We start from the raw sequence: 13,535 nt of genomic DNA, 5'->3' as shown, positions 1-13,535 counted from the left end.
CTATGACCCAGCTGAAGTGCACTGGGGCCTTGCCGGTTTTGGCCCCAGAATTCTCCAGATCATCTTGGGAGTGTGGCTGGGTGTGGGTTTCCTCTCGAGGTGGATGTGGCACTATTTCTTGGCTGGGACAGCACATACATAACTGAAATGCCAAGACCCCTTGCTAGCCAGCGCGTCTGCAACCAGGAGGACAGCTAATGGACCTGGAGGGCAGTCCCAGAGCTACATGAAGGGTGGTGGTAGCCCACAGGCAGATGTTATCCTACCTTCAGAAGTTCACTGTGGGGCCTGGGTCTTACCAAGCTGTATGGAGCCATCCCAGGACTACAGAGTTGGCATAGAACTCGCAGCAGGGTCCAGTGTCCTCATCCTTGTAAGCAGTTGGTGAACAGAGGCTGGCTCGGGGTATGTCTCCACCAGATTGCAGTTCCTCCAACTCCTGGTTGGGGGTCAAGATGCTGGCCACATTGTCTTGCTCTGGGGAGGACATGAGAGGCATTCGAAATGTCTGAACTGGGAAACGGGGTGCAGAGCCTGGACACTATCTCCCCATTTGCTGGCCAGGATAACCATAAACTGCCTCTCAGTCGAACCATTTTGGGGAGTGCACCTGCTGGCTAGGCTCACCCAGGGAATGCTAGCTACTCAGAGTTGCCAGGGGTACCCAGGCCACAAATGGGGAAATGGAGACAACTCTGAAAGTAGGAGGGGGTGCTGTGCAGGTCAGCCCACTTCCCACCCTACCCCGCCCTCCACATGAGCCCTTTCATCTGAATCACAAGGAGCAATCATTCCTCCTTCCCTTATTAAGTCTGCCTGTGGAGTCAACCTATCCAGCCTGGAACAGACATTTTATAGGCCAGGAAGTAGGAGTCCTTGGCCTGTCCTACCTCCCCCAGAGAAGGGAGAGGAAGTGTGTCACTGCACCTTTCCCTAAATCCTTTCTGCAAGATGACACTCAAAACTGCGGCAAAAAGTGATTGCCTGGCTTTTAGGGGCTTTAGTCTAGCACTTGGCCTCAGGATGAGAAAGGAAGTGTTGTCCTGGAGGGAGAAGGAGTGACTGTTACCGTCTGGCTCAAACGGAATACTTGCATGTCCATAGCCCATCTAGTCCAGGACTCTGGTCCTCACAGCATGCAGATCAAGCACACCTTCCACTGTCTGGTTCTTATCCCAGTGCCAAGATGAGAGTTAGAATTCCCCACACTTTTCCAAAGACACAGGGTTGGATTTCAGGCTCTTACCCTGGACCCCACCTCTGGACAGATAGTAATCCCTGTGTGGGGTGAGCCACCTAGGTCCATAGCCCTGCCCCCTGGCCCTTCACTTTCCTCACTCTTCTGCCCTCCATGGATAAAGCTGGGCTATATTCGCTCCTGGGTCCCAGCTGTTCGCTCCTGGGTCCCAGCTTTTTTGTTTTTTGAGACAGGGTTTTGCTCTGTCACCCAAGCTGGAGTGTGTGGTGCGACCTCAGCTCACTGCAACCTCTGCCTCCTGGGCTCAAGTGATCCTCCCACCTCAGCCTCCTAAGAAGCTGGGACTAAAGATGTGCCCCACCATGCCTGGCTCATTTTTGTATTTTTTTGTAGAGATGGGGTTTCACCATGTTGCCCAGTTTGGTCTCAAACTGCTGGCCTCAAGTGATCCATCCGCCTTGGCCTCCCACAGTGCTATGACTACAGGCATGAGACACCACGTCCAGCTAATTTTTGTAATTTTTGGTAGATATAAAAAATATGGAGTTTCATCATATTACCCAGGCTGGTCTCAAATTCCTGGGCTCCAGTGACTCACCCACCTTGGCCTCCCAAAGTGCTAGGATTACAGGCAAGAACCACCATGCCCGGCGGGGTCCCTGCTTTATCATGCACAGAAAAGTCAACAGCCAAAGCCTGGTCCAGACTCTTTGCCTGATCCTTCCAGCCCACTCTAGTGGCCCAGCCCTTCTGGCCTTGGGCTCATTCCACCAGATCCCCTCATTCTCCTTGGTTTCCTAATTTGCCTAGCTCAGCACACCCCTGTATGACCTACAGGTGGAAGGGTGGGGGTGTCAGTCTGGGAGGGAGCCCAGGGGATTGGGTGTCAGAGTTAGGACACCAGGTGCCAAGTGCCTAGCCAGCCAGGACCGGCTATAATTAGCCCCATGGGGCCACTGGCTGACTGGGATGCCATGTGGGCAAGTTCCCTCTGCCACGCAGCCCCAAGCACAGCGGGCGCTCAAGTGAGAGGGCAAGTGGAACACTGGTGTCTCCTGAGGGTGACTAAAAGGATGGGGGCAATAGGGGAGGGGTGTGGTCCCGGTTACCGGATCTTTACAGGGCTTCTTGCATGTTTCACTGCACCGCGTGCACCCTATAGTTGTCCTGTATATCCCAGATACTCCAGTGCTGGGATGTGGCTGAGGGTAGGAGGAGGGTGTTGGAGCAGGGGAGAGACTGACATTTCAACTGGCTGGAGACATGGTTGCTCTGGCCTCTTTGGGCCCAGCTCTGACGCCAGGCTGTCTTGCCTCTGCTCACCTGCAGCTATCCAGCAAACCTCGGCATGAGCGTCTCGGACACCCCACATTATCCCCCTGAGCTGGAGAGTGTCTCTCATCCCGTCCAGAAGGACTGCCTTGGACTCCCTGTGCACGCCCAGAGAACCCCTTCCTGGCCTCCCTCCCCCGACGAGGATCCCAGATTGCCTTCCTTTCCTCTGGAGGAGCCTGGTTCCAGGCCCCTGGTCCCAAGGAACCTTCCCTTTCCAGCCTTGTCCCTAGAGGAAGAAGAGGAAGAGGAAGAAGATGAAGATGCGGCAGAGCCCGAGTGGCTGCGCAGCGAGGAGCATCCGAGCCAGTTTTTCGCCGAGGCCCAGCGGCTGCGGGAGCAGAGACTGTTGCTGGACGAAGAGGTGTCAGTCGCGGGGCGGGTATACGGGGTGCATCGGGTGATCCTGGCCGCAATCAGCAGCCTCTTCCGAGACAGGCTGCTGGGCGGCGGAGGTCCGCGGCCCCCCTTCAGCCTCGAGGTGTCCCCAGGGGGCTGGGAGGCCGTGCTGACCTTTGCCTATGAGGGGGTGCTGGGCCCCGCCTCGCAGGGGGATGTGCTGGCCGCAGCCGAGGCGCTGGGAGCGCCCCGGGTGAAGGCTGCTGCCCAGCAGACATGCGAGAGGGCTGGAAATGCCGGGGAAGATGTAAAGAAGCCCAGCCAGGCAGAGGAGCTGAGGGAGAACCTGCGCGGAATCGAGCTCCTCTACCGAGAGGGCGTCGGGTGTGACTTGAAGCTGGAGGCAGGCGGCTGCCAGCTGTCGGGTGAGGGCCTGTGGGGCATTAAATTACTGCAGGTGCATATGCTAACGGAATGGTGTGTGCAAGCAGCAGGTGGTTTGATCCCCACCATGATGGTTTTGATCCCTGCCGCTGTCAGAATTTCCCTGGGGTGGCCTTTGGTGCCTCTCCTGCCCCACGGAGAGCGGGGCATGCGCAGTCGAGTTGTTTTCTAGGCGCTCTGACAGATTTAAACTGACCCTCTGTCTGGCTTTTCCTGTGTCCAGTAACAAGGAATCTCCAGCCAGCTGGCTAGAGCTAAGGGTACAATCCATGGCAGTAGAACAAGCAGAAAGTGGATTGACTCAAGCAGAAATTAACAAAAGGCCCTTCTTGGCATCCTCCATTCAGGACACAGGAAAGCCAGGGGAACATGGTGGAAAACTCAATGTGTGCTTTCACCTTGTTGTGCTTGACACCATGGCTGACTTATGGGCCCTGCAGCTAATGAGCAAGGTCTGGTACTGTTTAAGGTTACCAGGCCGTGGCACTTTTTTTTTTTTTCTGAGACAGCATCTCACTCTGTTGCCCGGGCTGGAGTGCAGTGGCACAATCTTGGCTCACTGCAACCTGCACCTCCTGGGTTCAAGTGATTCTCCTGCCTCAGCCTCCCGAGTAGCTGGGATTACAGGCACCTGCCACCATGCCTGGCTAATTTTTTTGGTATTTTTTAGTAGAGATGGGGTTTCACCAGGTTGGCCAGGCTTGTCTTGAACTCCTAACCTCAGGTGATCCACCTGTCTCATGCTGGGATTACAGGCATGAGTCACTGCACCCAGCCTGGCCATGGCACTTTGAAGTTAACTCTGCTCATCACCAGGAAAGCTAAGTAGGGTTGCATAAGTTGAGTATTATTCGGAGTCTACTAACATTTGGTGAGGCACTGGGTACCTGAAATTTTTACACATGACATCTCTTTTTAAATTTTACTGAAAGCTGGTGAGGTCAATATCATTATCTACAGGTGCACATAAGGAACATTAAATTTGGAGATGTTGACTTGGGACAACCCCAGGATACAAGCCTACATCACTAGTCCAGTCTGCTTCCACTAGGCCATGTGGACACATTGAAAGTTTAAAATTACAAGGGATTAGTTTAGAGATTATCTAGTTGGGCTGTTACACTTTGATGATGACGAAATCAGAATCCAAGACTTGTCCAAAGTCACATAGCTACTGCCCATTAGAGGAGTGACTGGGAACTGAAGTGCTTCTGGGACTCCTAGAAGGAAAACCACTCCAAAAGTCTATTTTCATTTATGATAGCACTAGATGGAGAGGGGATTTAAATTTTTCATAATCATAAAATTCTCACTAGGCTTTTGAATTTAAGCATACTCATATCACTGCTTTTATTTCCCTAGGAAATATTCCTACTTAATGGTTGCGAATCTGTCACTTAAAATCCTAGGGTATAGTAATGAGTAAGAGGTGAATACAAGTGGTGGTGAGCCTTTTCAGGGTTGGCTCTGAACTATAGGTTGATTGATGATATGGGAGCTGAGATGGCTTAGCTTGTTTTGAGGAATGCAGATTTTCTCAGACAATATATATTTGAAATCTGTCATTGATGTTTACTACTTGGGAAGCACCAGGCCACTACCTACTGCTTAAAAGACAGTGGAAAGTCATATGAACAACACCTGCCCTTTGGGAAAGGCACACATGTCTCAGTTGGTCAAAGCAGCATGGAGTTCTTAAACAGCTTGGCCCTCTGTGACCTGCCTAAAAGGACTTCTAGGAGCATTACCCCCCACCTTTTTATTATGAAGCATTTTACAAAGCCAAGAATATTAAGATGAACATTCAAACACCCATCACCCAGATTTAACAACTAATATTTTACTATATTTATTTCATCTGTTCATTTTATTTTTTACTGAAGTTTAAAGGAAATTCGTGACATTTTACTCATAAGTATTTGGGTATGTATCTTTTTAAAAGAAGACAATTCTGTGGGACTAGGTGTGAAAGGAAAAAATAAATCAAAGAGGACATTTTCTCATAACCATAATACCTTTATCATGCACGACAAAATTAATAGTAATTTATTTCTTTCTTTCTTTCTTTCTTTCTTTCTTTCTTTCTTTCTTTCTTTCTTTCTTTCTTTCTTTCTTTTGAGATGGAATCTTGCTCTGTCACCCAGGCTGGAGTACAATGGCACGATCTCGGCTCACTGCAGCCTTCACCTCCCAGGTTCAAGTGATTCTCCTGCCTCAGCCTCCCAAGTAACTGGGATTACAGGCGTGCACCACCACGCCCAGCTAATTTTTGTATTTTTTGTAGAGACAGGGTTTCACCATGTTGGCTGGTCTGGTCTTGAACTCCTGACATCAGGTGATCCACCTGCCTTAGCCTCCCAAAATGCTGGGTTTACAGGCATGAGCCACCGCGCCTGGCCAGTAATTTTTTAATATCACCTAGTCCACATTTATATTTTCCCAGTTGTCCAAAAAACATTTTTTAAAGTGAGTTTGTTCAACCCAGGAATTAATCAAGGACTATGCTATTCTCAGCTGCATGTCTCTTAAGCTTCCTTTAATCTAGTACAGTCCTCCCTCCTTTTTTTTTTATTACTTTATATATTGATTGGTAAAGACAATAACATGTAAGATTCGTTACCCTGGGCCAGGCATGGTGGCTCACGCCTGTAATCCCAACACTTTGGGAGGCCGAGGCAGGCAGATCACTTGAGGCCAGGAGTTCAAGGTTAGCCTGTCCAACATGACGAAACCGTCTCTACTAAAAATACAAAAATTAGCCAGGCATGGTAGCGTGCACCTGTAGTCCCAGCTAATCTGGAAGCTGAGGCACGAGAATCACTTGAACCTGGAGGGTGGAGGTTGCAGTGAGCCGAGATTGTACCACTGCACTCCAGGCAGGGTGACAGAGTAAGACCCTATCTCAAAAAAAAAAAAAAAAAAATTTGGTTATCCTATAAAATGCTCCATTTTCTTGATTTGTGTGGTTTTTCCCCTCTAAATTGTTCCTTTAGCCTTTCAACTTCCTATAAACTTGACTTTAGATCTAAAGAGTTGAACAGATTCAAGTTAAATATTTTGGCCAGAATAATCCATAAGTGATGCTGAGTATGAGGTCTAATTGTTTAACAGCATAGGTTAATAGGACAGTTTCATTGTCATGAGGACCATGCAGATAACCAAGGTATTGGTACACAAGCATGCTTATTGCAGCCTGACATCAGTGGCAGTGGATGGAGATGATCTGCCCACACGGCCCCTGCATGGAAATGAAAAATAAATCACATGCTTTCTTTGGGACCTAACTCAGTTTCCACATTTTATTTATTTATTTATTTTGAGTTGGAGTCTCGCTCTGTCACCCAGGCTGGGTGCAGCGGCGCAGTCTCAGCTCATTGCAACCCTCACCTCCCAGGTTCAAGCTATTCTACTGCCTCAGTCTCCAAGTAGCTGGGATTACAGGTGCCTGCCACCATGCCCGGCTAATGTTTGTATTTTTGGTAGGGATGGAGTTTCACCATGTTGGCCAGGCTGGCCTTGAACTCCTGACCTCAAGTGATCCACCCACCTCAGCCTCCCAAAGTGCTGGGATTACAGGTGTGTGCCACGACACCCAACCAGTTTCCTTATTTTAAAGGGAATAATTGAATTAGATTATTTTGAAGTTCTCAAGTTTCAGATCTCATGATTCTACAAATTATACCAAGAACAGGAGAGGGTTATGCAGAGAAAAGCTGGGACACACGGAAAACATTAAACACTAATTCTTAGGCAAGAGGAGACAGCAATCCGATGAGGTTGGATTACAGCCATTCCCGAGTGGTGCCACTTTCCCAGCAAAATCTAACAGAATGGCTGACAGTTTTGGCTCTTGATTGTAAAGAATTTTATTTTGTGCACAATATAGACAGACCTATATAAGTTGCTTGTTGGTCTTTTACATTTATTTTGTGCTCCTCTTAGCAAATGCTTTCCTCTCAACCTGATCCATGAAGACTCTTTTTCTGACTCATCTGACCAAAAAGACTAAAGCAATGTTTATCTAAGTGTCTTCAGGCCACTAACATGAGAATCACATAGGGTTACTTGAAGTGTTACAATACAAATTTCTAGGGTCTCCGTCCAGAACTGCTGAATCAGAATCTCTGGGAGTGGACTGCTGAAACCTGCATTTTAACAACTACCCCATGGTATTCTGATGCACACCACAGTTTGGTCTGTAGCAGTGGGTGGCTTGGAGGGCCAAACTTAGAGTTGGGCCAAACTTAGAGTACCAAGTTGGGGTAGTGCCTATCGGTCTTGCAACACTTTGAGTCCTCCTCTATTCCTTCTCCCGTCCTGCAGTGCACCGAGCAGCCCTGGCCTGTGGCAGTGAGTTCTTTGGGGCCATGCTCCTGAGCGGGATGAGGGAATCCCAGGGCACAGAGGTATCTCTGCGGACGATCTCCACCCAGGACCTGCGACTCCTCGTCTCTTTTGCTTACTCCGGAGTTGTGCGGGCAAGGTGGCCAGGGCTACTGAGAGCTGCCCAGGCTGCTCTGCAGTACCAGAGCTCTTCCTGCTTGGATTTGTGTCAGAAAGGCTTGGCACGGGGCCTCAGCCCTGCCCGTTGCCTGGCCCTGTTCCCCATGGCGGAAGCCCCCGGGTTGGAGAGGCTCTGGAGCAAAGCCCGTCACTACCTCCTCACCCACCTGCCTGCTGTAGCCTTGTGTCCTGCTTTCCCTTCTTTACCAGCTGCCTGCTTGGCTGAGCTCCTGGATAGTGATGAGCTCCATGTGCAGGAGGAGTTTGAGGCCTTTGTGGCTGCACGGTGTTGGCTGGCTGCCAACCCCGAGACCCAGGAGTCAGAGGCCAAGGCCCTGCTGCGATGTGTCCGCTTTGGCCGCATGTCCACCAGGGAGTTGCGGAGGGTGCGGGCAGCCGGGCTACTTCCACCCCTGACCCCAGATCTGTTGCACCAGCTGATGGTAGAGGCTGATGTTCCAGGCCAAGAGAGACGGAGGGAGCCTGACCGGGCACTGGTAGTGATTGGCGGGGATGGGCTCAGACCAGACATGGCCCTAAGACAACCATCCCGAGCAGTGTGGTGGGCCCGGGCCTTCCGCTGTGGCGTGGGACTGGTACGAACTGTTGAGTGGGGGCAGCTGCCTGCCCTGCCTGCCCCCGGACGCTTCCGGCATGGGGCTGCAAGCCTGGCAGGAAGTGAACTCTATGTGTGTGGGGGACAAGATTTCTACAGTCACTCCAACACCCTGGCTTCAACTCTCAGGTATAAGCTTCTAGGAGTGGGCAGGGTGTGGCAGGCCCTAAGGTGGGCAGGGAGAGAAATTGCTGGCCTAGACAACCACAGATGCCCAGAGTCCCTCTTCCAATCTCTTGTCCTACTGTGTCCAGGTGGGAGCCCAGTCAAGAGGACTGGGAGGAGATGGCTCCTTTGTCCCAGGCTCGAAGCCTTTTCTCCTTGGTGGCACTGGATGGAAAACTTTATGCCCTGGGTGGAAGACACAATGATGTTGCCCTGGACTCTGTGGAGACCTACAACCCTGAGCTCAATGTCTGGAGGTAAGCAGGCAAGGGGGCATCTGGGAGAGATTAGGAGACTTGGAATAGAAGGAGAGTTGAAGATGCTAGTTGCCTTATCTTGTGTCCTGTTCTCCCTTAGGCCAGCACCTGCACTTCCAGCACCATGTTTTGCCCACGCAGCTGCGATTTTGGAGGGCCAATTGTACGTGAGCGGTGGCTGTGGTGGGACTGGCCAATACCTGGCCTCATTGATGCACTATGACCCCAAACTTGAGAAGCCAGGGACATTTCTGAGCCCTATGGGGGTACCTCGGGCTGGCCATGTCATGGCTGCATTGGGTGGGAGGTTGTATGTGGCAGGTGGGCTGGGTGAGACTGGGGACCTGTTAAGCTTTGAGGCCTATGAACTAAGGACTGATAGCTGGACTCACCTGGCACCCCTACCCTCCCCCCATGTGGGGGCTGCAAGTGCTGTGCTGCAGGGGGAGCTACTGGTGCTGGGGGGCTACAGTCACCGTACTTATGCCCTCTCTCACCTTATCCATGCCTACTGTCCTGGCCTGGGCCGATGGCTCTGCCTGGGAACTCTGCCAAGGCCTCGGGCTGAGATGCCTGCCTGCATCCTGACACTGCCCACTGTGCAGCACATAGCTTTGGTTCCCACCCCACACCAAACCAAACCTGCTGGGTGAAGAGGGAGCAACAGTGTATGGGGAGAGGAGGGCATAAGAAATAGCCTGAGAGAAGGACAGAGATTGTGGGGAGTGAAAAGAGGCTTTATTCTTGGTAGTATTTTATTCTCACACTGTGCATTGTAAACTGCTTTTGTACGTATGATCTCCATTGAGGAAACGGTGGTTCCAGAACTCCTGGGGAAAACATATAGGGAAAGGGGAGGCAGCTGAATACCCAGGTAAGGAAAGGAGACTCGGGAGCAACTCCACAAGGCTTAGGGATTCTTAGGGAAAGGGCATCTAGTTTGAAAGAGAGTTAAGAAGCTTCAGTAGCCAAAGTGTAGAGACCATGGGAGGACAGTTGGAAAAATGGTTCTGACCCATGGATCCTGGGAAAAATGTGGAATGGCCATCCATGAAAGAGTTTGAGGAGTGTAGGAGTAAGGACTGTAAATCGTTCAGCCCTTTTTTTCCTGGAACTTGCTCCTTTCTCCTCTCCCATCCCTGGGGTGCCTAAACCTTCTTAACAGTATTTTTCTCAGGTAATTTTGTAGGCCTGGTCTAGCGTTTCCCAGCGAGACACCACAGGCTGCCCCTTCTGAGGCAGAAGCTCCCACATGGACATGCACGGCACAGGGGCCTGAGAGGCCTGACGGGCCCCCCCAGGGCCATGTGGCAGGAGTGTTGTGTGGGAAAGATGATGGGGGCAGAGGCCAAGGAGGGAGAGGCCCACAGTGGAAAAGCAGATGATCTGAGGTTTAAGGAGATGGGGTGGAAGAAGTCAGAAGCCTGTGTGGCTTCTTTCTTTTGGGCAAACTGAGGAATCAGGAGTGAAAATGAGACCGTTGTTGCCTGAGGTCTCAAGTGGTGAGAGGATGTGGTGGAGAGAAGAGTGAGAAGCAGACAAGACTCAGAAAAGTCATTTCCCCCTTTCAGTTCCTTTCCCCCAGAGTTATTTTTAAATCCATTTCCCTTTATCTTGGCCAGGGAAGGTGGTCAGGTGCTTCCTCTTTCTCTCTCCCCCCATCCTGCTCTCCCCACTGCCTCTCTTTTTTCTTTCTCTTCTTTCTCCCTCACACAGTTATTAATTACCTACTTTGTGGCAGGCACTGTAGGAAGCACCAAGGATACAGAGGTCAGAGAGCTTCTGACCAGCAGATAGACATAAACAAATACAAGTTTTGAGTGGACTTAGATGTATGGACAAGTCTTGCGAGAGCCCAGAGGATAGAGCAGTGAACTCTGCTCAGGAAGGCTTCTGTTAGGAAAGGTGTCATCCGATGGGTGTATTTTGAACTGGATCTTAAAGGCTGCCTAGAGTCTCACCCATTAGAGAAGGGGGAATGCATTTGAAACAGAAAGAAGTGGGGCATGCCATGCCCTGTTTCTCCATAGCAAAGAGGAAGTGGGTATTCCAGAGGCTTTTCAGATAATTCTGCTGCTCTTGCCACCTACTCTCTTCTCTGGAGACTTCCTGAGGATAATGGCTTTCACTTAATGATTGTGTATTCCTGCCCTCTATAACTCACCTCTATCCTTCCTGTCTGCTCTTTCCATTTCTGCCTACTGGACAGCTGAGAGCAAAAAAGGGTCAGTTTTTTTGTGTGTGTTTAGGTCAATTTTCTTTTTCTTTTTTTTTTAAAATTTTTTTATTTTATTATTATTATACTTTAAGTTTTAGGGTACATGTGCACAATGTGCAGGTTAGTTACATATGTATACATGTGCCATGCTGGTGTGCTGCACCCATTAACTCGTCATTTAGCATTAGGTATATCTCCTAATGCTATCCCTCCCCCCTCCCCCCACCCCACAACAGTCCCCAGAGTGTGATGTTCCCCTTCCTGTGTCCACGTGTTCTCATTGTTCAATTCCCACCTATGAGTGAGAACATGCGGTGTTTGGTTTTTTTGTCCTTGCAATAGTTTACTGAGAATGATGATTTCCAATCTCATCCATGTCCCTACAAAGGACATGAACTCATCATTTTTTATGGCTGCATAGTATTCCATGGTGTATATGTGCCACATTTTCTTAATCCGGTCTATCATTGTTGGACATTTGGGTTGGTTCCAAGTCTTTGCTATTGTGAATAGTGATGCAATAAACATATGTGTGCATGTGTCTTTATAGCGGCATGATTTATATTCCTTTGGGCATATACCCAGTAATGGGATGGCTGGGTCAAATGGTATTTCTAGTTCTAGATCCCTGAGGAATCGCCACACTGACTTCCACAATGGTTGAACTAGTTTACAGTCCCACTAACAGTGTAAAAGTGTTCCTATTTCTCCACATCCTCTCCAGCACCTGTTGTCAATTTTCTTTTTCTTTTCTTTTCTTTCTCTTTTTTTTTTTTTTTTTTTTTTGAGACAGAGTTTTACTCTGTTGCCCAGGCTGGAGTGCAATGGCGTGATCTCAGCTCACTGCAACCTCTTCCTCCTGAGTTCAAGTGATTCTCCTGCCTCAGCCTCCCTGAGTTGCTGGGATTACAGCTATTACATCTGGCTAATTTTATATTTTTAGTAGAGACGGGGTTTCTCCATGTTGGTCAGGCTGGTCTTGAACTCCCGACCTCAGGTGATCCACCCACCTCGACCTCCGAAAGTGCTGGGATTACAGGTGTGAGCCACAATGCCTGGCCTGTGTAGGTCAGTTTTCTATTACCATTGTTTATTAAGATTTTCATGTTTCTAAGGGTGATGATGGAGTCTCCCTTGCACCCTTCTTCATTCTGGCCCCAGAAGTACTTGGCATGTATTTTATTTATTTATTTTTAGATTTCGTTATTTTAATAAGATCTTTTTCTGTATCTCTATTTAAGATAGACTAGGAATGTAAGTGAAAATGAGAAGGGGTAAGTAGGATGTATAAGAGAAAAGAGAAGGAAGAATAAAGAACGGGAAGAAGGAAATTGAAGGAGATGACAAGCTATAAATATTGGATGAACTTCTATGAACATTTTTTGTGATTTGTACCTAAAGGCAGACTTAAATAAAGGTTTCATAGTGACTGAATCTTTCTTATCTGAGTTTCTCTACTATAAAAAGCATTCAAAATAAAATTCCCTGTATTCTGCCTTCTAGGTCTGCCACATGATTGAAATCATCTCCCTCCACTGTTACCGTGACCTGCTTCTTACCAAATCTAACAATCTGTGGCCATCTTCATTCTCTTTCATCTTTCTACAGGAAATGATTGGCGTGAAAACTGGCTCTTACCCTAAAAATTTCTCTTCTTCTGGCTTTAGAGATAGCACACTCTCCTGGATGGACCTTCTCTTGTTTCTCCAATCCAAAATTCAGTAAGCCAGATCAAAGTGTCCAGGGGGGTGTGGCTTCATCCTTGGAGCTGATAGCCAAGGATCCACAGGTATGTGGATGAGGGCGGTTCATTGCAGAAAGTTCTGACTTTCATTATTTATCTTTAAAACTGAGGGAAGAGTGAGGAGAGAGGAGACCTCTGACTTGAAGGAGGACCCTAGTCAATAGTCCATTCATCAGTGAGAAGGGACTGAATATAGGCAAGGTAACAGCCTGGGTCTTCAGCCAGGCAGACTAAGAATAGGGTAATATCAGGGTAACATTTCAACCCCAGAAGGTAAGTGGAGTGAGAAGTAGGAATTGGGATAGAAACTATGCATACAGATTGGGCAACCATGGTGGTGACCTGGCAAGACTAGTTTGATGACTGTAGAGGCCTGGGATTCTTACCTTTGGTGAATCAGATGATAAGCCAAGGTGTTCTAGATGCTCTCTAATAGCTCCCCCAACAGTCTTCCCTCCACCCTCTTTGCTGGTGAGGGTGAAATTTCTGATATCTCTCTTATCTTTCCAAGGTTGACTCAGGTACTGGGTAGGACTGGACATGCAGGTTAATGTTTAGTACAAGTAAGTGTGTGGGACTCTAGCTATCACTTGTCTCCTGTGCCTAGTCCTGGCTGGGTTGCTCACGTTCTTCCTTTCCTTTGTTTTATGCTCCCTGTCAGGAAGCTCACCTCTCCTCTGTCTCCAACCTTGATGGTTCGCCTGGGTTCTAGTCTGATT

At 49.0% G+C, this 13,535-nt stretch overlaps 1 protein-coding gene across 1 annotated transcript; it reads left to right on the top strand.

Moving 5' to 3' along the window:
- The first annotated feature begins 2,281 nt into the window (after positions 1 to 2,281).
- KLHL33 (kelch like family member 33) lies at positions 2,282 to 12,535 on the top strand. The gene is made up of 4 exons (XM_008964112.4): positions 2,282 to 3,294; positions 7,637 to 8,561; positions 8,687 to 8,854; positions 8,955 to 12,535. The coding sequence occupies exons 1-4, from the start codon at positions 2,547 to 2,549 to the stop codon at positions 9,505 to 9,507; spliced, it is 2,394 nt and encodes a 797-aa protein (XP_008962360.1). The 5' UTR covers positions 2,282 to 2,546; the 3' UTR covers positions 9,508 to 12,535.
- Positions 12,536 to 13,535: the final 1,000 nt, after the last annotated feature.

This window comes from Pan paniscus, chromosome 15, assembly GCF_029289425.2.
Source record: "Pan paniscus chromosome 15, NHGRI_mPanPan1-v2.0_pri, whole genome shotgun sequence".
NCBI classification, from domain to species: domain Eukaryota; kingdom Metazoa; phylum Chordata; class Mammalia; order Primates; family Hominidae; genus Pan; species Pan paniscus.
Note: the sequence above shows the minus strand (reverse complement) of the source record. Positions and strands in the feature narration are given on the sequence as shown.